Source organism: Urocitellus parryii, chromosome 6 (genome assembly GCF_045843805.1).
Source record: "Urocitellus parryii isolate mUroPar1 chromosome 6, mUroPar1.hap1, whole genome shotgun sequence".
NCBI lineage: Eukaryota > Metazoa > Chordata > Mammalia > Rodentia > Sciuridae > Urocitellus > Urocitellus parryii.
The window spans coordinates 86,144,238-86,170,292 of record NC_135536.1 but is presented as its reverse complement, the minus strand read 5'-3'; the positions used below and the strand labels follow the sequence as shown (position 1 = coordinate 86,170,292).

The following is a 26,055-nucleotide window of genomic DNA, read 5'->3' as shown; positions in this document are numbered from 1 at the left end:
CTCCCTAGAAGTTTAAATTCATTCAAGGGTAGGCTTTGAATGATTCTGGGAAATCCTAAAGTAGAAAAGATACTCCTAGCCTACCTCAAATATCCCTAAACCCCTAGAGTGGTGCTGACATGGCCCAGCAGTCATACTTCTAGAGATAAACTGTGCTGACCTTATCATTGCTACTGGGGCAACTAAGCAGAGCCAAAAGAAGTGGTGCTGGAGAGAGATTTCAGTATACTGCCAGGAACAGGGAGAGCACACACATGCATCCTCATGTGTCATACCAGAGCACATTGTTTCCATACAAGAGAAATTGTCAACATTTCAGGTGCCAACAGACCCTCATTGGCCAATACACCTTCCTAAGAACAAACACCATTACTCCACTCAGGTTCCACTCCTGCCAGCAGGTACAGTTTTCAGCTTTGCTCTAAAACTAGGGAGTACTAAGATGCCCAGTGTATTCTAGAATGACCTGTGCTCCCCAGATGAGAGAGGAGGCCTAGAGGCCTGATTTGAGCAAAGTCAGTACAGCTTAACAGAGTCAAGAGCCAGGGCTGGGACTACATCTCCTAGTCACTCAGCACCAATTTATTGAACCTAGTTGCATCTGGAAAGAGACATGCCAACCAGGTTACAAAGGTTATTTCATTCTTTCCCATTGACAAGACTTCTGTTGTCATCATAGCTGTTTGGCCAGCCAGCCAGGAACCCTCCATTCTACTTAGAAATAAGTCTTCAAGTATTAACCTGTTCTTGGAGTCCCAGTACCCTCACCTGCACCCCCAGACACTGAGCCCCATTGTAAAGCTTCACTTGGGGAGTTTCCATTTGGCAACGCCTCCCCTATCACGGGGCAGGACACCAGGCACAGCTGAGAGCCACTGAAAAGGGTTATTTATCACACTGGAAATCTGAGCTCTGCTGGGGAGAAACTGGCAGGGCTGTTCAGTCAGGCCTGCAGGACATCTGTTTGATGCCAGTGTTCAGATCATTGCAGGCAGAAGTGAAAAATCAGTTCAGAACAAGCAATCCTAGCCCATCTCCCTGGGGGTTGAATAAGTGTTCTATTTCGGACTGAAAACAAAAGTTTGAACCTTCATTTCTTTTTGAGTGGTTTGATTTGCTTTATAGAAGACTATTTCAGGGAATTTTTTTGTTTTCCCCACGTAGTCCTAAAGAGTTTTCCCACTTTTCTTTCCAACTGAGATTGAAGGGAAATTTATCTCTGCTGTGAACCTTGTTTGTTGCAATTCTTTAGCAGGGATGAGCCTATGGGGCTAATTCTTAAAAATAGCAGCAACAACCAGGGGATGCAATTGGTGTCTCTACAGTGGGAGGCTATTCATTGGAATGAATCATGGTAACTTTTAACTTGTTTCAGACAAGTGTGTTTTCTATCCGCAGCCCAACACTTTTGGTTTCTGTGTCTCTCTTATGTCTCCTTAAAGGAGTAATTTTGGTCCTACTCAGATTTCTCTACCCATCAGCAATCACCACACAGTAAAATGGTTACCTTGTTAATTTACAGCTCTTTTATTTAGGTTACATAATCTCATTGGTATTATAACCTCATTGCTTCTCATTGGTGTTATTTACTACTCTTAAGGCAAGACTAAGGCATACTGCCGTAACACCCCCCAACACATGCACACACATGCAATCTCAATGGTTAACAACACAAAAATTCATTTTTCACTCTAAGCAATATGGGACATGTCTAACACGGGTCAGCAGGGGCTGATCATTGACTCAGGACCCAGATAATAGCAGCTTCAACGTCTCAAGAATTGCCACTATCTCTGTGGTAAACAAATGGCAATGTGGTAAATCACTCATTGGCTCTTAGATCTTTCCCTCAAATCCTGTGGTTATGCCACGTGGCCACACCTGCTTTCACTGGGAAGAGTTCAGACTGGGCATAGCACCAAAGACTCCCGTAGGAGTGTTGGAAGAAAACAGACCATTCCTCCCTCTTGGCTATACCGTGTGAGCAGAAAGACTCTTACGACAGGGACATGATGGCTACAGGCATCACATACCAGATCTTCCAGGACATTTCCAGTTTCACATATGCTGTTTTGTTGTAAACCACAGAAAATGCCATTGTCTTGTTTGGGAAACTATGGTCACTGAATATATAGTTAACCACGTCTCATGTACCCCTTTCCTTTGGCCTCTGTTCAAGTTAGCAGAAGAAAATCCAAACAGGCTTGTTTTAGCATGAGATAATAATTATCCTATTAGCACCACTTTGCATGTATATAGCACTTCAAAAAGTTAGAAGTGCTTTCATATATTATCTTGTTTGATTGAGATAACTTTATGTCCTAAATAGGGGAGATTTTATTATCACATTTTTAAGAAAAGAAAATAGCTGGGAAAGATTTGTTTTTGTGAAGGGAATTATCTTTTTCAAATTTAGCAGCAGAGCCAGAACTAATGGTGAAATAGTTCTACAGTGTTTTTAGAATCTAGAGGAGACACAAACAATATCCACTCAAAAACAACAGTTAGATTAATTAGGGTGTGTACTTATCCACTGATGCCTAATTAATTTTCATGTAGAGGGGCCATGATGTGACTTTCCTCCCATCATTCCTTTTGGCCTCATGGCAGAGATGTAGGAGGGGAGGATACAAGTTTGTCTGTCCCATAGCACATCCCAGCTACTACTGAGCAGAGCTGACTTGTCCCTCAGATTTCCCAGAATACCAGTGCACAGTCCTGATGGTGTTTTTTCCCCCCCCCCAGTTCTCTGATTATCAAAATTACCTTGTAAATAGCTGTGTGAAGGAGAACCCCACCATGGAGCGATCCATTGCCCTGTGCAATGGCATCTCCCAGTGGGTACAACTGATGGTTCTCAGCCGCCCCACCCCGCAGCTCCGGGCAGAAGTTTTCATCAAGTTCATCCATGTGGCTCAGGTGAGTGGGTTAAGATTTTTGCCTGGTCTCTGAGTTAAATCATCCATTCCCTTTCCTTCCAGCCTACTCTATTGGTTTGAGCTGTTCTTCCTGAACCATATAGGCCTTATGTGCTTCAACTGTTCCCTAATTTAGGTGTGATTTTTAAATTTTCTCACCCAAGGACAATGTGGAGGGCCATACAGGCCATCTCAGGATCCGGATTCACATGTAGATCTTTAAACATTTTTCAGAAGATGCTTACCCTTTTTTTTTTTTTTTGGCAAATCTGGCCCACATGGAAAAGTCAAGGAAGTTCTGTTTTGCTGGAGCCAAACCAGCCTGGGTTTTCTTAGGTCTTGGAGCTCATGCTGCATTAGTTGGATTTAATGTCTAAGGGGTAGAGATTCCAGCTTCTGTATCCCTTCTTATGTCTTCAGGCATTGAACATTGCCTAAAGACAAACTCCTTATGCTCAAGAATAAAACAAACTGATAAATCTGGGGTAAACGAATAAAACATTATACTTAATGATATTTTTCCAACTCTGGATGAGTTCACTAGTGTTGCTCAAAGTTTGGTACCTGGACCACCTACTCTGATATTCATTAAAGGTAGAAATCTCTAAGCCCATCCCAGATCCAGGGAATCAGAATGTCTGGTTTGGGTTTAACAGTTTTTGAGTTCAACAAATGCTCAGGATGATTCTTGGACACCACTGATTTAGATGGTGGTCACAGATCAGCTACAGCAAAGAGAGGAAGATGTGCCACCTTGTAATTTAGGATCCATTCATCTGGAATTCAGCTGAAAGGGAGAGAGAAACAGAAAAGTGCAATTCTTGATTACTAGTCTTTGATGGGTATAAGGAAGACTCGTGGCAGAGACAAGAGTCAGCCTCTAAACTCCCCTTATAACTCACATGTACAATGACTCTGCTGTCTTGTCTCTTGTGTCACAGAAACTCCACCAGCTACAGAACTTCAATACATTGATGGCTGTAATAGGGGGGCTATGTCACAGCTCAATCTCCAGGCTCAAGGAGACCAGTTCGCATGTCCCACATGAAATCAATAAGGTCAGTGCTACTATCTTCTCTCCGGCCCTTAGGAGCATTCCCAACACCAGAACCATTTTCTCCTTAAGGTTCAGATCAGCATTTCCAAACCACACCACATCTCATCAACCAGGGAAAGGACCAAGGAGGCAAACCCTAAGGAAATCCATAGGATTGGAAAGTTATAGATTTGAGAGTATTTATGATTCTGTCTGATCATAAGACAGTGTCACTGCACACCTTCCTGCTGGGCCAGTTGAAATGATATATGTCTTTCCCAAGTTCATAGGCAACTGAATATTCAGTCACCATCTTTACTGCTGATTCCCTTGACCCAGCTCCTTGCTCCAAAATGTTTTCCCAAAAGGAGTAAGGTTCAGTTAACCAAAGTTCAGTTTGCAAGTCAAGTGTATAGTGACATGTTAAAACCCAAGCTACCCAGAACACTTGGAGAATGACTTTCTGAATACTCAAATTTTCTCACAGTTGGAGATGAGCTCTGTCTTGAGATAAAGCTCCATAGAGGGCTTCATAAGGAAAGTAACATGCAAGAAGCTACTGTAACTCCACAGTTAAAACACATGCGTCCCCCCTGCCAGCCACAAAGGCAGCACTTTCTGACATCACATTTCAAATGTTAAGAACTACAGTGTCCCTGGCTCAGGACTAAAGGGATACTTGTTATTTATTGTATGTACCTCTGTAAAATAAATAAAAATCTTCAGATTTTATTTTTGTGTGTGTCTGTGTATACTGGGCATTGAACGCAGGTGCCAACCACTGAGCCACATCCCCAGCTCTATTTTGTATTTTATTTAGAGGCAGGATCTCACTGAGTTGTTTAGCACCTCACTTTTGCTGAGGCCGGCTTTGAACTTGTGATCCTCCTGCCTCAGCCTCGTGAGCCACTGGGATTACAGGTGTGTGTCACTGTTCCTGGCTGCCTCTTCAATTTTTATGTCAGGTGTTTATATTATTAATTTTTGAAAAGAAATAATTTGAATACAAAAATAATTAAACTCTACTTAAATTCTTTAAGTTATGTAGTAAAATCAAGTAAAGTGTGTAGTGTATTCTGTGACACTTGATATAGCCAGTGTTAGTTTGGAAGCCACTATCTCTACCTTTTATGGATAGAGTAAAACCATGGCAGGGAATGAGAATAAGCAAGACAGCCATTACAGACAACATACCATATTCAGCAAGTACCTGTGACTGGTCTGTTCTACTTTGTAGGTTCTGGGTGAGATGACTGAGCTGCTGTCCTCCTGCAGAAATTATGACAACTACAGGCGAGCTTATGGGGAGTGCACCCACTTCAAGATCCCCATACTGGGGGTGCATCTCAAGGATCTCATTTCCCTGTATGAAGCTATGCCCGACTATCTGGAAGATGGGAAGGTGAACGTCCACAAGCTGCTGGCTCTGTACAATCACATCAATGAATTGGTCCAGCTGCAGGAGGTAGCCCCACCATTGGAAGCCAACAAGGACTTGGTGCATCTGCTCACGGTGAGGTTGACTCTTGAGAACAATTTTTGCATGCCAAGCTTCATTCGGTACACCTCGCCAAATATGAGCAGTTAAGCCTCATAAAAACTCTATGAAATAGAACTACTATTTCCACTTTATGGATGGGGTACTAGGGCATAGACATAACCTGCCAAGAGACCACACATTATTCAGAGCCTTGATGCAGACCCAGATGGGGAGATCCTTTCTCTTGAGCAGTGTGCCTTTTGGACTGCTAGGAGTGTTTCCTTACTCCCATGAAAGCAGTCTTAATCTCTTTAGGAGCAGCACAGGGCAAATCAGGATATAGCATTGGAAACAAGGGGAAACTGTGTGCTATCTAAAAACAGGGAGACAGTGAGTATAACAGGCAGGTTTGTTCTTTGAGTCCAGCTACTACTGGCTTAGAACCCTGCTCCTGGAGATGTCCAAGCCAAAGGGTAGGTAAACTCTTGTCAGTGGTGTGGAAACCAGGATTTGCATTTTGGGTGTGAGGTAAAAACAGCTGAGCTTCCTTCCTTCCAGACCTGCAATTCTGTGGTTCACTGATTGGGCGACTGTGGGCCCATACTCTCCAAGTCTGTTTCCTCTGTGAATTCAGAGGGGTTAGTCTCCAAGACACCTTCTAACTTCTCTCTCAGTTCTAAAATTATACAAGTTTTAACCCAATTCTTTTTGTGAAATGGAATAATGACCATAACCTCTTTCTACCTTGCAGAAACATTTCGATAGCACCCCAGGCTGAATCTTGGTGTTCTAGCCCTTTCTCTTTAGTTGCTGACCTTGGCTGATCTCTGCCTTGGACAAAATGAACAGGGGCTTAGATGGCTTATAAAGGCTTAGATGTTAAACCAAAAATATGAAATCATAGTTAAAAAGAGGGCATCCTGGGACTTCTCCAAAACTTAAAAACAATTTAACAAGAAATAACTAATGTTTGCCCTATTGCAGTAGCAGGTGTTACACTGGCCAAATTTTGTGAATTTATAAAACAAACTGTTACATGCCAAGAAGATTAAACCACTGGAGAAAAGGAACCAGGAAAGGAACATGAGTCTTGGGGTAAGTAGATGGTATCCTAGCAATTAACCCTGTTCTGCTTTGATCCACAGTTATCTCTGGATCTCTACTACACTGAAGATGAAATTTATGAGCTTTCCTATGCACGAGAGCCAAGGAACCACAGAGCCCCAGTGAGTTTCTCACGTTAAAACTGGTGTGTGGTGGTACTTTACTAGTTGCTCCTTAAGTTAATTTATCTTAAGAAACAGAATTTTTTTGTTTCATAAGATATTCATAAGAATGTTTCATAAGTATATTGTTTCTATATGACAGCCTTGAGCTAGGAACAGAGAAAGCTTCTCGAAATGAGTGACACACAATTGCTGTTCATAAACAGCTTGTGATCGAGTTGAAGGGATGACTATGAACAGTAAAAACTATATACCATGAAAGCGTCTTGAGTGGTGGAATCAGTCAGTGGTTTACAAATTAGAGAAGGGAGATAGTACTATGAACTAGAGTGACATCATTTTCCTATGAAAAGTGTCCCCACATAAGTTGTTTTACTATGATTTGTTAATGAGGGGGAAGATATGCATACTAATGAGAAGCTTTACTTCTGTTTTCTGGCATGGTAGGTAGAATAGCCCCATTATTTCTGATGTCAGTTTCAGACCTCACAGAAAGAGCAGTTTGCTGGGTCTTCTGACCTCTTGATGTCCAGCAGTCCTCAAAATAGAACTTAGTCCTGGAACTGCACATCTTAGGAACCTCAAAGTGAGGTTATCGGCCCTGTCTCTCCTGCAGGCATGTAAAATCATTTCAGTCTCCTTGGAAGTTTCCCAACCCCCAAATCAGTGCTCCTCAAGGGAATAGCTGTCTGCACATAAGAAATCCAGCTGATCTATTTAGAGGGGCTAGATTTCACTGCCTCTACACAGAAAAATCAAGTTCTAGCTTCCTATTGTAATGAAAAATATTCACTGGAAATATTTAGTAGGTTCTATTTTCAGGGTGTCAGAGACACTTCAGTAAAAAGGTGAATTTCTCCTGTTTTTAGAGGAGATTTTAATTTGGGCTAAGTTTCAAATATTTAAGAATGGATTCTATCTCAGCTTATTCAGGGTTCAGTTTTTGTTTTTTTCTTATGTATCTTGATGCCTTTTTACTAGTTTTTTTTTTTCTCATTCACCTCTCTACTAAAAAGTGACTAGAGGATAGAGCAAATTTAAATGATTCACTTTACTTTGTTGATAGCTCTGACAAGAGTTTAATGGAAAAGGAATGAAACTTGGGCACATTGAGTATTTTAAATTATCTGTAGCTGGAGATAATGTATGAGAAGTGCACTATAGGAACTGTAAAGCACAACACTGTTAATCAAGATCATTCATACAGATTTCAGTTACATGTGTACTCTATGCCACTGCACACAGCCAGGGCTTATCTATAGATGGAATTGTCAGGTAGTGGGAAAGGAAGGGGCTCTAAGTTGTAATACCACATTATGGATTTCTCTGAATATTTCATTTTAGCCACTGACACCTTCAAAGCCACCGGTAGTAGTAGACTGGGCCTCCGGAGTATCTCCCAAACCAGACCCAAAGACCATTAGCAAACACGTCCAGAGGATGGTGGATGTAAGTACCTCTGTTTCAACAGACAGAAACTAGGCATTAATTTTGTGTGGGGACAAGGATGAGGGAGCACAGTGACAGAAACACAAAGGTGAGAAAGTCGAAACTCATTCCCGCAGGAGCACAAGGACCCTATTCTCATACTGTAGCTAAGGAATGGTTCAGAAGGTATAATTTGCTAGCACTTTGGTCTCATATGAGGCAGGTCTGACTCTCCTTAAAGACCTAGCAAGAAAGCATGTCTGAAAGCTGGTTGACAGGGGCAAAGAGGAATTGGGAAAGGTCTGAGTATAGTAAGGGTAACAAGAATCTGAAACTGAGCATTGTGGCCCTACTTGGTTCAATTCTCCATGCTAACTGCAGAGGAGGGGCTCCGTACTTGCATACTTCTGCCTGTATTACTATGGGCCATTCTTGTGTAACAAGAGAAATCAAAGAGCACAACAGTGAGGAGCAGAGGATTAAAGTAGGGAGAAAGCACTTCCAACTCCACTGTTCATAGGAGCTTCTCAGAAAAGGCATAATCTGAGCTGAGTGATGGCAGAAGGGCAGGGTGGAGGGAGAACACTCCTTATGCAGTGGACTAGCAGTGCAATGGCACAGCTGATTGCTAATTGTCAAGAGCACCTAGCCACCCCTAAAGGCAAAGACCTGGGAAGCAATCTGTGCATCTTTGCCATAGCTCATGGAATGGATTCTGTCTCAGCTTATCCAGGGTTCAGTTTTTGTTTCCTTGTTCCTCTCATTCAGGCTGTCAAAAGGCTTGTCACAACTGCCCCAGCCCCCTTTTCACTTGGCTAAAGGGAGATTATAGGTTTCTCTATATAATAATCACCACAGACACTCCTTTTTTTCAGTCTGTCTTCAAGAACTATGATCATGACCAGGATGGATACATTTCTCAGGAAGAGTTTGAAAAGATTGCTGCCAGTTTTCCATTTTCCTTCTGTGTGATGGACAAAGACAGGTGAGGATGTATGTACAGGAATATGTTGTTATGAGCCTGCTGATGAGAACAGGTTTATAGGTGTTTCACTAGAAGAACCTGTAAACTCGTATGTGTTGCTGCTATGATTATGTAATGAATACTGGAGCTAAAAGAGTCATCAACTGAAGGTCTCTTTGCCTTCAGTTTGGACAAAAGACCATGAAATATTCATGCTTTTAAAAATAACTCGAAATTGAAGATTCCATAAATCTGCTATCTTAGGAAGAGCCAACTACAAATAAGAAAAAGTTCAATCTTCCTTCTCGTTTCATCTTACAAATTATGGGAAAGAACTAATATTTACTCACATTTTGCATATTTACTTTTCTCAATTATTATCTTCTATTATAATTCTTTATGAGAAACCAAATATATGGCTGTGGGTTCTAGTTATATACTGTCTAAAGTCAGAAACTATAACATAAGTCATTTTTCCTCTCTAGAAATAAATTTTACATCATTTATTTTTCAAGTCTTGTAGATAGTGGTAAAGTCAGTTACCTCGTCTAGCCAAAGAATGGCTCTGGGACTGAGTAACCTGCTTTACCTACTTATTACATGCTGTCCTCATCACTATCCTTAGGATGAGGAGGGCTTGTGGAAGCAATCTTCACGTAGTACACACCGTATTGCCACTGATGATAAAAGGTGAGTATTTAAGGCTGTGCCTCAACTCACATACTTGCCTGTCATGTGCTGGCAGGGAAGGCCTCATCAGCAGGGATGAGATTACAGCCTACTTCATGAGGGCCAGCTCTATCTACTCTAAACTGGGCCTGGGCTTTCCTCACAACTTCCAAGAGACCACCTACCTGAAGCCCACTTTCTGCGACAACTGCGCTGGATTTGTAAGTTATTGTTAGACTGTATCAGGGTTGAACTTGGTGAAGCGTACAGGACATTTAAGTGAGTAAGACAGGCATGGGCTTCACAATCCTTACAAACTTATCCCAGCTTAGTGCCCAAGTAACACGGAGAAGGACCTAGTCCTCAAGTGTATGGATTTTATTTGTGTTCACGTTGTCTTTCTTTTTCTCACTTTTTCTTATTACTGGTATATGAGGCCTGGGATAAATGGTACAACAATGGTGGACTTTGGATATACATTTCGAAGTATCATATTCATGTGCTGTTTCAAATGCTAGAAAAAATATTAGATACCCTCCTTCCCCTGTCAAAACAAAACAAAACATAAAACCTGCCTTTAAGAGCTCACCCGAGCTCTCCCCTCCTCTGTCCCACCCTGACCCAATAAATGTCCTCTAAAACAGGTTCCTGACCCAAGACCATATCCTTGTCTGTCAGTATGGAGTTCAGAGCAGCCTGTTGCTCCTGATTCATCCATTTCAGGCCTGCAGAAGGCCTGGATCATAAAAACACTAGTCAAGCTTGGCCAACAATGCTTTTTCCTGCTTTCAGTTTAAGGTCTGAGGAACAAGACAAGAAATAAAATAGGTGTCCTTTCTATTTAAGCTAGAGAGTAGAGTGAAGGAAAATGAATGAGTATTACCCTGTAGCCTCACACCAGATAGATGAATGACATGTATATTCTCATTTGTCTCCTAGCTCTGGGGAGTGATCAAACAAGGATATCGATGTAAAGGTAAGAGTCAGCTTTGTTGGCCACATTGTTCTCCCTAGTTTGAGGGACTCTCAACAGCAGTACTCGTCTATGAAGTCCACAACTTCTTGGTAGAGACAGAACCTCATTTTCAAATTGGCTTCCCAAGAGCACTCTGAGAAGGACTGCCATCACACAGGAGAGAGGAATACCTTGGGTGACCTGTGACACAGTTTGCCTTTACAAGATCCTCTCTCTACCTTGACTGCTCTGAAAATAGGGGCAGCTGATAAGAGACTGTTTTCATACTCTCATGGAAGGGTGGATTCTCAATAAAAAGGACAATCCCTTCTGGAATATGATATAAATGATTATAAAAGACTCTTGTCGGCTTTCCTTTTATCAGCAGATATCTCAGAACCTAAAGTGTCCTTCCTTGTGAGTAGGATAATTCAGGAATGGGAGAAAGTTTTATTTTTATTTCTTTTACTGCAAGAAAGAAAAAGTTAAGACCTAGCAGCTGGGAGCTTCCAGGGGTCTCCCTAGAGTAGGCAGAGTGTGCAGGATGACCTGGATACCATCTCTTCCCTCCAAGGTATTCTGCTTTTGATTCTCAGACTCACAGATAAGGGATATGATCAGCTTGTGAGGCCCAGGGTTTATCAAGAGAGAAGAATGCTGGGTTCATGGGGAATGTTAGGTATCCTAGCTCCAGAAGACAGGATAGACATGTTTGAAAAAGAGATCACTGGATGAGTTTGGTTGTGAGATCCTGGAGGAAACAGAAAGCCTTCCTGACTAGGGTTTCTTGTCCACAGACTGTGGGATGAACTGCCACAAACAATGCAAAGACCTGGTGGTTTTCGAATGCAAGAAGCGAGCCAAGAACCCAGCACCTTCCACTGAGAATAGTACCTCTGTGGGGCCAATGCCCAACCTCTGCTCACTGGGAGCCAAAGATCTGCTCCATGGTAAGTAAGCACTGGGAATGTTCATCTTGGAAAATATAGAGGAAGAGTGGAGTGTGTGGGTAAGAAAGATCACCTCATGATTGCATGTCCAAGTTTCAGTAAACCTTAACCTCTACTGCTAGGCCAGGACTGATCCCTGCCACACTTTTGAGTTTCAGCTCCCTGCCTCTATCTCAGACATAAGGGTACTAGAATAATAGTGCAGGGTAGGCATAGAAATCAGGAGTTGCTAGTGTTTGCTGAGCACCTATACGAAGTGCAGACACTGATTCCTGGCCAAGATAGTGCTTCAAGTTAACAATTGTCCTACTCCACCCCCAAACCTAAAAACAGTAAGGTGAATGTGCATGTATATATAACATGATCTATAAACAGTATATTAATTTAAAAGGAATAATCAAAGAGGAGCTAGTCACTCTTCTACTACTCAGAAATGTAGTGAAAACATACTATAAGAAGTGAAAACTGAAGCCATAGGTTTTCTTGATTCCATTTGCAGAAGCAGGCAAATGTGGCTGAGAATTTTATTTCTGCAGAGTAACAGAGACCACCTTTGCATAAAAGGTGAACAGAACCAGACTCACTACTTAAAACTGAGATAGGAGACAGGAAAAAAACTGCAACTGTCACTTAAAGCTATCATTAATTACAGGCAAGGCCATCCACTATGAGTGGCTACCTGTGATATTCCCATTTTTTTTTCCAGGATAGGAATCCCAAACCATTAAGACCTGGTCTTAGACTGGGGACTCAATGAGGACAGAAGGAAATAACTGTCAAAATTCTAGAAATAGAATAGTAGACACAAAAGGAAGAGAATAAGCAAAACTCTCAAGACAAATTTGCAGATTAAAATTCCAAATCATACAAGGACTAAGCAATCCTAGGACTAAGCCAAAATTTTCAACAATTGAGATATAAATGTGCTTGTGTCAAAATGCAAATAATAGAATAAGAAAGTGATTTTTAAACTGTCTCTGAGATTCCCCAGGTCCAAACTGCAAAGCAGCAGAAATGTCTGCCTCTGTCTACTTAGCAAAGATACTATACAAACAAGGAGCAGGTTAGAAACAACGCAGAAGGGTATGTGCCAAGAGTCAAATAGACTGCAGTGACACAAATGACAGGAGTACAGAAAAGAGAGACTATTATCCTCCATTCAAACTGCTTCCATCTTAGCATTAATAATTATTTTCTGGGATAGCACACCTTCTTATCAAATCAAAATTGCCAATGACTTTTCCTTAGCCCATCACTTCACTGTAAATTTTTTTTATGGATGAATTTTCACTTCTTGAAATTTATAGCTCTTTTGGTTTTTATAACACAGCAGTGTCTTGGAACTCTTTCTGTAATTTTAGTTTCTGTTGCTTTTCTCTTATTTGCCTTCTTTTATTCTAAGCTGCTTGTATGTATATGAATTTGAACAAAATAATAGATGTTATATTCATAATTGGGGAAATGTGATTGGTAAAAATAGTATAACTGGGTTAAAGAAAAGTAAAAGAATAGTGGAGTTCAAGATGGCTAAATAGAGGCATCTAGCACCGGCACCTCCATAAAGAACCAATATAACAGGTATACAGCTGCATTTTCAGTACAGTGAATGTGGGAGTAAACTGGAAATAAGAAAAACAAAAACCTTGTAAGATTCAGAGATGAAGAACAACAGCAGAGTAAGAGAAACAAATATTCCAACACTTGCCACATGGCTCCACAGTCAGGAGAAGGGAAATCTCCCCTATGCAGGGGTAAAGGTGAAAAAGTTCCAGAAAACTCTTATTGGTACAGATACTGGCAATCCTAGCTAACGGAGGGTTTCACAACCCTCTAAGGATTGCAGTCTAACTACAGAGTGTAACCTGAGATTTGCACAGCAGACTTGCTTTGGAAAAGGATTTTGCATCTCCTAGTGAACCTCCAGAATGTTGCAGCAAGAAACCATCTTAAGAAGGGAACTGTTGTTTGAATTTGGACTGCTCTAAGGGTCAGAAAACCTTGCATATGACCAATTCTGGGAATCTCATACACTTCACTGCAATGATTCAGTTCATAGCTACCTCATGAACCAAATGCGGTTCAGTAGAGTGTCTCTGATTCAAATCTGCTGAGTGCTCTGCATAGCAGGGGATGGATATTGCTACACAGGAACAGAAGGTACTGCCCTCAAGAACCAGGAAATCAGGAAGCCTGCCCTGCTAGCCCAGGGGCATGACCAATTGCATGCAGATTCACACCAGTGCCAGGACTGAAAACAGATGAGCCCATCACTATCAGGAAAGAGCTGTGGTTCCACTGCTGTGTGCTAGGCTTTTTTCTTTCTTTGTTATTTGTAAGCCTAGGGATTGAATCCAGGGGAGCTCCTCTACCACTAAACTACATCCTCAGCCCCCTAAGACAAAGCAGTTAAGTTGCAGACGCAGATCTTAAGCTTGGGACACTCCTGCCTTAGCCTCCCAAGTCACTGGGATTATAGGTGTGTACCACCACACTCATGGAGCTATGGAGCACTCCAGCTGTTCCTCCCCACCCCCCAACATGACCTAAAGAGGTCTAGATAGAAACTAGCTGGCACCAGCCATGTTCTGCCCTTATTCATGGGGGCCTTCTGCTGACAGAGTTGAGGGGTGGCCCTGGCAGTCACTCTGTTCCTTGGCACACAAGTCAAGGGAGACTTTGAGAGAAATTTTGCTAGTTTCAACTGGGACACAATTCTACTCACTCCCTGGTAGAAACTACAGCTAAAGAGTAAGGGGATGCAAAGCCCCAGCTATCACCCAGACCCCTGGCACACAACTAAGGGTTCCTGTTCCTAGGTGGGCATGCCACAGTAGCAGCAGACAGAAACACTACAAACCTTTCCACCACTGGCTACCCCTGCACCTTATTTGATCACACACTGCTGGCAAGACTGGGTGTAAGTTCCATGGAGGGATTGCTGTGATTCCTGTCCCCATCTATCCTGGTGAAGCACCTAGGTCAATACCACTGTCTGATCAGAAGTCAAGTACTTCAGGTCCCGTGTCAGAACTGATGCAACCAATACCAAATACTCTTAAAAGTAACAAAGCCAGTATCACCAGTGCCTAAGCAAACTTCTATCATATAACAGGGGCCACCACTTCTATAGTGGTAGTAGCTACAAAGTGTGCAACCCACACTCTATGCTGTCCATACCATACCTGATTTAAACCATTAGTGTGTCCCATTCTTGCATGAGCTGCAAGTCTCTATGACTTGAACACAGTGTCTACATTCACTAATCACAGCCAAAGAAACTTCAGGGAGACTACACCATGGTGCCCAGCTGGAAATAAAGTCATCATTTCATAACAAACCAATACCCTAAGACACATTTCAGGAGAAAGCTGCTTATAAAGAAAGCTACTCCATAAAAGTGGTAGAGATGTCAGATCTACCAGAAGGACAAATTTCAACAGAGGAACACAAGAAATATGAAAAAACAAGGTACTATGACACCCTCCAAAAGATCACATCTTTCTAGTAACAGAGTCCAAAGAAACCAAAATGGATTATATGCCCCATAAGTCAAAAGAATGATTTTTTAAACATCTTACTAAGATCCGAGAAAATAAAGCTATATAGCTAAAGAAGGAAGAAAATGTAGGATATGAATGAGAAATTCCACAAATAAATAGAGATTCTAAAAAAGAACCAAACAGAAATCATGGGAATGAAGAGGTCAATAAATGAAATAAAAAATTCAGCTGAAAGCCGTGATAACAGTAGATCAAGGGGAAGAAAGAATATCAAAGCTTAAAGACAAGTCTTTTGAAATGACACATTTAGACAGAAAAAAAAAAAAAGAAGAGAGCATTCAAGATCTTGAGACAACATTAAACAATCAAACATCTGAATCACTGGAACATTCAATGTGAGGAAATGAAGGTTAATGGGGGTAGAAAACTTATTAAATGAATAAAATCACAAAATTGCCCTTATCTAGGGAAAGATATGGACATCCGTGTATAGGAGGTTTATAGAATTCTAAATAGGAGATCAGAAAAGATATTTTCTATGGCATTATATTCAAACTATCAAAAATACAGGACAAAGAAGTAACTTTAAAATCTCAAGAGAAAAGCACCCAGTCACATTTAAGGAGTTCCCCATTAGACTAACAGATTTCTTAGCAGAAAACCTATAGGCCAGGAGAGAATGAATATTCCAAGTTCTGAAAGAAAATAATTGCCAACTGAGATTACCATACCCAGCAAAGGTATATCCTTCAGAAACAAAGACCTTGTAAGATGAGCAACATCAGGGAATTCTGGACCAACAGACCTGCCTTACAAAAGATGCTTTAGGGAGTCCTATATCCCTAAGTGAAAGAAAGATGACTACCATAATGATAGCATTAAATTCAAATCCCACTAGAAGAGTACATACACAAGAAAGAAACAGAAAAGAAGTAACCATTACAATATGGAAAACCATCAAATCACAAAGATGATTAAAAGAGGGAGAAAAGAACAAAGAATATGCAAAACAACTAGAAGAAACTCAACAAAATGACAAGCACAAATCTATCTTTCAATAATCTTGAATGTAAATGGACTAAATTCTCCAATTAAAATATACAGGCTGGCTGAGTGAATAAAAAGAAGACCCAACAATATGCTGCCTACAAGAAACTCACCTCACTAGTATAGATAAACGGTCAGACTTAATGTGAAAGGATGGAAAATGATATTTCAAGAAAATGGAATTGTAAAGCAAGGAGGCTTTACAAGCTCTCCTTATATTTCTGACAAAGTAAACTTTTAAAGTTGTAAAAAGAGACAAATAAGCTCACTATATAATGATTAAAAGATTAAGTCCTCAAGAAAATATAGCAATTGTAAATCTATATGCACCAAATGCCAGAGCAGCCAATTTAATAAGATAAACACAATTAGATCTAACAGGATAGGCTCTAGTACAATATCTCACTCTTTTTAATGGACAGATACTAACCCCCTCAAAATCAACAAAGAAACATCAGAGTTAAATTCTATTATAGATCAAATGGACTTAATAGACATTTATAGAACATTCTAACAGCTTCAAATTACAGATTTTTTTCATCAAAACATGTTTTCTAGAATAGATCAAGTACTATCAAGGCCACAAAACAAGTCTTAACAGTTAAAAAAAAAAAAAAAACAAAACCCGTACCACATATCTTTTCTGATCATAGTGGAATAAAACAAGAAGCAATAAGAGAAACTTTAGAAATTATGAGTATACAGAGGCTGAACAACACATTGAATGAACAGTGAGACATTGAAGAAGTCAGAAGGGAAATTTAAAAATTTCTTGAAGCAAATGAAAATAAAAACACAACATATCAAAACCTGTGGAATGCAGCAAAAGCAGCACTAACATGGAAATTTCTATCAATGAATGCCTACATTAAAAAAATTTTTTTAAGAAAATTTCAAATAAACAACCTAATGATGTTTCTCAAAGGCTTAGAAAAGAACAAACCAGACCAAAAATTAAGGGGAAAAAAATCAGCAGAAATAAATGAATAAAAAAAAAAAAGCATCACTTACTCAAAGGGTTCTTTGTAAAAATAAACAAAACTGGCAAACCTTTAGATAAACTAAGAAAAAAGTGAAGACCCAAATAAAAAAATTAGAAGTGAAACAGGAGACATTACATCTGACATTACAGACATACAAAGGATTATTAAGGATTATTTGAAAAAACCATGTTAACCAATTGGAAAATCTAGAAGAAATAAACAAAGTTATATGACCTACCAAAACTGAACCAACAGGATACAAAACCTGAACAAACCTATAACAAGTAATGAGACAGAATCAGTTAAAAAACACAAACACAAACATCTCCCAAAAAAGAAAATCCCAGAATTGGAAGCTTCACTGCTGAATTCAACAAAGTTTTAAAGAACTAGCACCAATGCTTCTCAAACTGTTCCACAGAATTAAAAGAGAGGGAGCCCTGCCAAATACATTCTCTGAGACTAGCATTACTATGTCACTAAAACCTGACAAGGACATAACAACAAAAAACTACAGACCAATATCCCTGAGGAATATCAATATAAAAATCCTCAACAGAATAGCATCTCAAACTCGGAACAGCACATCAAAAATATCCTACACCATGATCAAGTTGGTTTCCTTCTAAGTATATAAAGATGGTTCAACATTCACAAATCAATAAATATATCATATAAACAGAACGAAGGATAAAAATCATGATCAACTCAACATTTGCAGAAAAAGCATTTGATTAAAATGCAATATCCTGCATCCATTATGAAGTCAAACAACAACAAGTGCTGGAGAGGATGTGGGGAAAAGGGTACTCTTGTACATTGCTGGTGGAACTGCAAATTGGTGCGGCCAATTTGGAAAGCACTATGGAGATTCCTGGGAAAGCTGGGAATGGAACCACCATTTGACCCAGCTATTGCCCTTCTTGGACTATTCCCTGAAGACCTTAAAAGAGCGTACTACAGGAATACTGCCACATCGATGTTCATAGCAGCACAATTCACAATAGCTAGACTGTGGAACCAACCCAGATGCCCTTCAATGGATGAATGGATTAAAAAATGTGGCATCTATACACCATGGAGTATTATGCAGCACTAAAAAATGACAAAATCATGGAATTTGCAGGGAAATGGATGGCACTAGAGCAGATTATGCTTAGTGAAGCTAGCCAATCCCTAAAAAACAAATACCAAATGTCTTCTTTGATATAATGAGAGCAACTAAGAATAGAGCAGGGAGGAAGAGCAGGAAGAAAAGATTAACATTAAACAGAGACATGAGGTGGGAGGGAAAGGGAGAGAAAAGGGGAATTGCATAGAAATGGAGGGAGACCCTCATTGTTATACAAAATTACATATAAGAGGTTGTGAGGGGAATGGGAAAATAAACAAGGAGAGAAATGAATTACAGTAGATGGGGTAGAGAGAGAAGAAGGGAGGGGAGGGGAGGGGGAATAGTAGAGGATAGGAAAGGTAGCAGAATACAACAGTTACTAGTATGGCATTATGTAAAAATGTGGATGTGTAACCGATGTGATTCTGCAATCTGTATTTGGGGTAAAAATGGGAGTTCATAACCCACTTGAAGCTAATGTATGAAATATGATATGTCAAGAACTTTGTAAGGTTTTGAACAACCAATAAAAAAATGCAATATCCTTTCATAGTAAAAACCTTGAACAAATTAGGTACAGAAGGATCGTATCTCAATATTATAAAGTATATATATGACTGGCCCACAGCCAACTTCATACCAGTGGGGATAAAATTAAAGCATCTTCTCTAAGATCAGGAACAAGACAATGGGAACTACTCTCACTTATTCAATAAGTACTAGAAGTTTTAGAGCAATCAGGCAAAAGTACATATAAGGGGGCCAGTCATATATATATACTTTATAATATTGAGATATGATCCTTCTATACCTAATTTGTTCAATGTTTTTACCATGAAAGGATATTGAATTTTAATCAAATGCTTTTTCTGCAAATATTGAGTTGATTATAATGATTTTTATCCTTCATTCTGTTTGTGATATGTTTATTGATTTGCAAATGTTGAACCATCTTTGTAGGATATTTCTGATGTGCTGTTGAATTTGAGATGCTATTTTGTTGAGGATTTTTGTATTGATGTTGGGTAGCATGGACACTTTAACAATATTCTTCCAATCCATTACATTACAAACACAATGTAATCCCATCAAAACACCAATGGCATTCTTTACAGAACCAGAAAAAAAATAATCCTAAAATCCATACATAAGCACAAAAGACCCCAGATAGCCAAAGCAATCCTTATTACATCAAATTTAAAAGCTTCTGTATAAAAAAAAGAGTGAAGAGATAATATGCAAAAAAAATCTTCCAGCTGTTTATCTAGTTAATATCCAGAATATATAAAGAACCTAAAAACTTTACAAAAAAACCACAAATAATCTAAGTTAAAAAAAAATGGACCCATTATCTGAGTACTTTTCTGAAGAATTATAGAAGGCCAATAAGTATATTAAAACATGTTCCGTATCATTAGCCACTAGAGAAATGCAAATGAAAACTATGATACCATTTCATCCCAGTTAGAATAACAATTGAAAAAAAAAACCACTAACACATGCTAAAAAGGATATGTTAAAAAAAGGAACTCTTATACACTGTTAAGGGGAACGTCAATGAATACAAACATTACAGAAAACAGTATGGAGGTTCCTCAAAAAACTAAAACTAGAACTACCATATAATCTAGATATCTCATTTCTTGGCACATATCCAAAGAAAGTGATGCTAGCAAATGAAAAATATACCTGTCTGCCAAATTTACTGCAGCACTATTCACAGTAACAAAGATATAGAACTAGCGTAGGTGACTGCCAAGATGAATGGATAAAGAAAATATGGTATATGAACACAACTGAATGTTATTAGGCCATAAGGAAAAGTAAATTGTTATTTGCAGCAAAATGGATAAAACAGGAAGATAACATGTTAATCAAATTAAGCCAGACACAGAAACGTATTGCATACTATCTTTCGTATGTGTAAATTAAAAAAAAAAGTTGACTTAAAAGTAGAATAGTGATTACTAGGGACTAAGAAGTGGGGGTCAGGAGGAGGGTAGAAGAATGGGTAGTTGGACATGATCGATCATCAATATGTACATTTAATATGCATTAATTTAAAAAGTAGGAAAATAAGCCAAGTTTGGCGGCATACCTATAATCCCACCTATTCAAGAGGCTGAGGTAGGAGGATCAAGTTTGAGGCCAGCCTGGGCAAGTTAGCAAGACCTTGACTCAAAATAAAAACATAAGAAAATAAAAGGTTGGGATGGATGTAACCCAGTGCCTAGCATTTGTAAGGCCCGGGATTAAATCCAATGTCTTAACTAAAAAATCTATAACAGGAAAAAAAACAAAAACTTTAATACAAATGTACACTTTCACATAGTCATATCATTCCCCAAAGTTTGGAAGGTAGGATTTTTTCATCCCCATTTAATGAAATAATCCAAAATTTGTGTGTAAAGTGTTGTCTAGGACATAATAGGACTTTTCAGAGAACCCACACTTAGTGCTGAGTCTTTGCAAACAATAAACTTAGATGATCTGCAGTTTACCTTAAAGCCTACCATTCATCTCAAATACTCTACTTTTCTAGGAAATTCTCTTTATGGTTAACATTTCCATGCTGGGTCCTAGGGAGGTATATTGGTTCAATGAAAAGACCCAGAATGACACATCTGTTCTTTTGCATCAATATCAAGCAAGAGTGATATATTTTGGAACATACTTCCACAAAGCTAACTTTTCCCTCATATTTAAGCTGTGTCTATTATACAAATGGGATCTTTTCTGAATTGATGAAACTGTGCAGCATTCAGACAGGGATTCCAACTTACCTGCAGAAACACTAACTCTCCAGGCAACCTTTTTTTTACAAACAGGAAAAAAGGCTGTAGTTTGAAATCCCTGGGTTTCAGCCTCCACTTACCCCCTGCATGGATACCTGCAAATGAAGGCTATTTGGAAATGGGGAGTTCCTGTAATAGCAAGACATGTCTCATGTGAAACTCATGTGAGTATCTTGAGTCCTCTGCTTTTCTGAGAATACTAACTCACTGTGTCTTCCCATAGCACCTGAGGAAGGCTCTTTTACATTCCCTAATGGGGAAATGGTGGAACACAGTGAGGAGAGTAAGGACCGAACAATCATGTTGATGGGAGTGTCCTCACAGAAGATTTCCGTTCGTCTGAAGAGAACTGTTGCCCACAAGACCACCCAGACTGAGTCACTTCCTTGGATTGGCAGTGAGGGCCCTTCAGGTCACTTTGTGTTGTCTTCTCCAAGGAGGACAGCCCAGGACACCCTTTATGTGCTTCCCAGTCCCACATCTCCATGCCCCAGCCCAGTCTTGGTCAGAAAGCGGGCTTTTGTCAAGTGGGAAAATAAAGAATCCCTCATAAAATCAAAAGAAGAGCTCCGTCACCTCAGACTCCCAACCTACCAAGAGCTGGAACAGGTACCTGTTCATTTCACTATTTTTCAGAGTCTTGTGGTAAAGTACAACTAAACAGGGCAGAACATGTAAACTGAAGATTCTGAAGATTCAACTCAGATTATTACTAATAGAATAAAGGAGGGGAGGGAGAAAGGGAAGAACAACATTGCCAATTATAGGCAATAAGCCATTTTAGAAACAAGGAAGCAAGGATATATTAGTTTTAACATTATCCCTCATTTTATTAAAGGGGAGGAGTGCTTGTCTGCCTTTTCCCAAAACATCAAGGTTTGCAATACATGTTGGGAGACACATAGCAGTACAAACATCCACCTAGTTAGAATTCCTTATCTAATTCTACAGACTATACAGTGAAACTGCCCAGCCGGCCTCAGGATTCCCTGCACTGTTCTCAACATCACACCTTCCCTGTCAGACTCCACAGAACAGAATTAGAGAAACTTTTGAAGAAACAAGTTAGATATGTTTGCGAAACTCTTGATTTGATGCCTGGAATGAAGAACATAATATTAGGAAAAACATATGAAAACAAAACAAGAGATTTCCTGGATAAAAGGGAAGACTTCTTATTTAAAGTATTAAGATTCACTTTAGGAATCAAGTGACCAACCATGGTTACACAAAGCCCTTTCTCCTTAGGGGTAAAAGTTACCAAACAGAAGTTTTATAAACAGTGAAAGAAAGCTTGAAAAATAAACTTGATAAAGTTAAAAGGACTTTGATCTTGGAGGCAAAGATTTGTTTCCAATCCTAGATGTTTCTTTGGTCCTCTGTAAAATACAAAAATGTAATTGCATGCTAAGTTTTCAAATCTTGAAATTTTACATGCCTATGAACTGAATAATGTAGCTAGCAGAAAGATTTCAGATAAATTAGGTCCAGGATAATTCCTACCCAGGGCCAGCAAACCCCCTAAACATTTTCATGGTTGCTCTCTTTATTTTTACCCATGCCAAAGAGACTTCAGGACCGTAATTCAGTAGGTACATTTTAGAGTAACAATAACATGTCCCACTTTTCAATTAAATAAAATCCTTATAAAGACTTGTTTGTAATTTGACAATTCTATCCACAAGAAACTAGTTAAATTATACCAGTATTTTAAAGTAGCATGTAATATATGAATAGAAGTATGAATAAATATGACATGTTGTTTTAGTCTACATGTACCTCTGAATCAGCATGGGACAAAAGAAAAAGCAAAGTTTCTTGGGTCACCTGTACCCAAGTTCCAATCTCCAGTCTGACACTATATAGCAATGTTTTCTGCTTCTACTAAAATCTAGATCTAGGGGCTGGGGATGTGGCTCAAGCGGTAGCGAGCTCGCCTGGCATGCGTGCGGCCCGGGTTCGATCCTCAGCACCACATACAAACAAAGATGTTGTATCCACCGAGAACTAAAAAATAAATATTAAAAATTCTCTCTCTCTCTCTCTCCTCTCTCACTCTCTCTTTAAAAAAAAATCTAGATCTACCACCTATTTTCAGAGTGAGTGGAGGGTTAAGATAGTCTGTCATCATGTAAGAAAGCACGAGCACATACTCAATATTATATGGTAGCCGATGGGCAGCAAACCAGGTAATTCAGGCTGAAAAACAACCCAATTTATCCTTAATTGTCCAGACACCACCCACATATTCTTTTGGTGTAATCAGTGCAATGCAATCTATGAACACTGGCTTCAAAATCAGAAGCTTGGAAATAAACTGATGACTCTGTAATTAAATCTCTACAAATTAGATCACTAAATCCCAGTTTAGGGGGTGTAGTAAAAATTTTTATCTTCATCAAAAGGACATACTAGTTTCAATGACTTGGAGAGGGTCTTAGATTAAATAAACTATAACATAGAATCTGCAAGCACTTCTTTCACAGCTCAGATCTCACCAGACTTTTTTTTCTGCCAAGTTAAGATCTACTACACAATGTCTAAAGGTTTTGTCATCCTCCACCCACTGCCCAGGAATGGTTTATTCTGCTTGCTAGCCACTCACATCTGTGATATGTTAACAAAGACTAATTGCTGTTTGTACATGCTTATTTAATATTTACATGTTATTTTATATTCAGGGCAAAATAACTATTTTTAATTCTCAACCATAGTGAATAGGAGATGCCAATCAAGTGTAGTGCTTCCAATACTTTAACTGATTTGCTATTCATTGCTGCTTTATTAACATACCTTATTCTCCTTTCCCTTTAGGAAATAAATACCCTGAAAGCAGATAATGATGCCCTAAAGATCCAGCTGAAATATGCACAGAAGAAAATAGAATCTCTCCAGCTTGAAAAAACCAATCATGTCTTAGCACAAATGGAACAAGGTGACTGTTCTTAGCCCAGAAACTCAAGAAACACAATTTGTAGATGAGTATACTGGAGATCTATTCTTTCACTGATTAACCTTACATGGACTGTTTAAAGAGGGTACTTTAAAAAGGAAAAGCAGTTTTTGTTATTTGTTTTTACCTAAAAGATTCCTAATCTGTAGCACGGTTTCCTCTTTTAATCAATTGGCTCAAAGGGGAGGAAAGCTGAAGAATGAGAAACTTTTGGTATTCATACTAAAACTTTTTTCCCTTTCTGGGACTAACACCAAAAGTGTGCTAAAACATGATTACAGTTTCCTGAAAGGGTAGCATCTCATGTGGCATGCTCAACTGATTCTTCTTGAGAACTAAAATCTCTGGAAAATGAATTTGCTTCCTTCCCTGAGTTTTCTGTAAACTAAGGAATTTAATTTGTTCTACCCAACTTTTTTGTTCATAATGAAAAAATACCCAATTCCAAAGCAGATTGACTCCTACATGCCAGCACTCCTTGTGAATCTGGTTTCTGCTTCACTACCTCAGACCTAATCAATTAGCTTCTTTCCCCTCCTTTCTCACTGTGCTCATACACACGAGCATATCTACCTAGAAATAAATTTCCAGAAATGCAGCCATGGCTTTTTAGGGACCTAGTAAACAACACAACATTATCCAATTGCAGGTCTGCAGGTCAACTCATTGTTCTAGTCTTAAGTCATTATAGGTAATCAAATCCAATACCTGGAAACATAGTTATTCCCATCTCATACATGACTGGCTTAATGAGCTAAAACAATGTAAACATGTTTGTCCTCATATATTCTACAGTGGATAGAATTAGGAATTTATGGTTTCTTAAGAAACAATCTCTGAAGTATATTTAAATGTTCCATCTTTATCTTTTAAGTAAACAATTTTTAAAGTCCTCTGAATTTGTGCTTAAACTGTCTTTACTAGTAATACTATTTAGAAATAAGCTAATTGGATTAGTGGCTTAAATAATAGTTGACAGCATGTACATATGTACATAACATGTATGTATATACAATATCAGATATGCATGTGGCTTGGAACTTTTTTTTCCTTCAAAAATGTGGAAGTGAACAACCTTTAGTCATTTATTCACAAATGTGACTTTTTGTTTCAAATTCATAAATATATAGTTCTGTTTGTTAGAAGATAAAGAAACTGCTTAAATGTAAATTGTTATTGTTTGGCAAAAATAACAACAGTCCCAGGAGTACCCTAATATGATGATTAATGATAAATGGAATCATTTGGTTGCCTAGCCAAGTATTCACAAACTCCATATCAGCCTTATTTTAGTTCCATTTTTAAAAATCATATAACCATTTTTTGGGGGGAGGGATTTTCATGCTTGGAAAGCCTGGTATCAGGCCGACTTTCAATTCCTACAAAAAATAACCAACTGCCAAGAATATAATTTTAACTGAAAGTCTCAAACCTAAAGCTAGTAGTACCAAGTCTTCATAACAATGCAAAGTGTATACATACACACACACACACACACACACACACACACACACACACACCCTGTGTTGCCTACTTGGAGGATTCAGATCACTCAAGTAGTTTATGAAAAACTACTTTCCATCTGAACACTTCTTTGTACTGAGTTTTACTGACACAGAACTAGCTTATAGGTGGTGTTTCATTACATTTTAAAAAATCACTTTACACACAAATTTATTTTCTCTAAGTCCAAAATCAGAAATCCTCAAAGCAGGGCTACTCAGGTCTACCACCTCATTATAGCACTGTTACATAGTTTATATGGAACAAATACGCATTTGTGACAAATTTTAAAATTGTATTCTTCACTATTATTTTCCTCTTATAAAGACCAAAAAGGCTGTGTAACTCAATTTTTTAAAGAGTCACAGAAACAAATTTTTTTTCATTCTTCTTACTCTCCCATCCAAAATAAAGACCACCTAAATTATTTTTTAATGTAAATAATCTTTATATGTAGGACTTCAAAAGGTCATAGTCCCCTTAGTCAAATTATGACTAGATAGTCTCAAGCACTGCACAATCTACCATCAAAAT

General features: G+C 38.9%; 1 protein-coding gene across 2 annotated transcripts in view; it reads left to right on the top strand.

Annotated features, from left to right (window-relative positions):
• The window catches only part of Rasgrp1 (RAS guanyl releasing protein 1), a 70,229-nt gene extending 45,309 nt beyond the window's left edge, over positions 1 to 24,920 (top strand). Inside the window, exons 7-17 of one of the 2 annotated variants that reach the window (XM_026391076.2) lie at positions 2,746 to 2,919; positions 3,860 to 3,976; positions 5,192 to 5,467; positions 6,580 to 6,660; positions 8,005 to 8,109; positions 8,964 to 9,073; positions 9,798 to 9,942; positions 10,661 to 10,697; positions 11,474 to 11,626; positions 21,289 to 21,674; positions 23,880 to 24,920. In XM_026391076.2, coding sequence (XP_026246861.1) covers positions 2,746 to 2,919; positions 3,860 to 3,976; positions 5,192 to 5,467; positions 6,580 to 6,660; positions 8,005 to 8,109; positions 8,964 to 9,073; positions 9,798 to 9,942; positions 10,661 to 10,697; positions 11,474 to 11,626; positions 21,289 to 21,674; positions 23,880 to 24,014 — 1,719 coding nt within the window. In that variant the 3' untranslated portion in view covers positions 24,015 to 24,920. The remainder of the gene's footprint in view (positions 1 to 2,745; positions 2,920 to 3,859; positions 3,977 to 5,191; positions 5,468 to 6,579; positions 6,661 to 8,004; positions 8,110 to 8,963; positions 9,074 to 9,797; positions 9,943 to 10,660; positions 10,698 to 11,473; positions 11,627 to 21,288; positions 21,675 to 23,879) is intronic. The other variant, XM_026391080.2, reaches the window with a different exon arrangement.
• Positions 24,921 to 26,055: the final 1,135 nt, after the last annotated feature.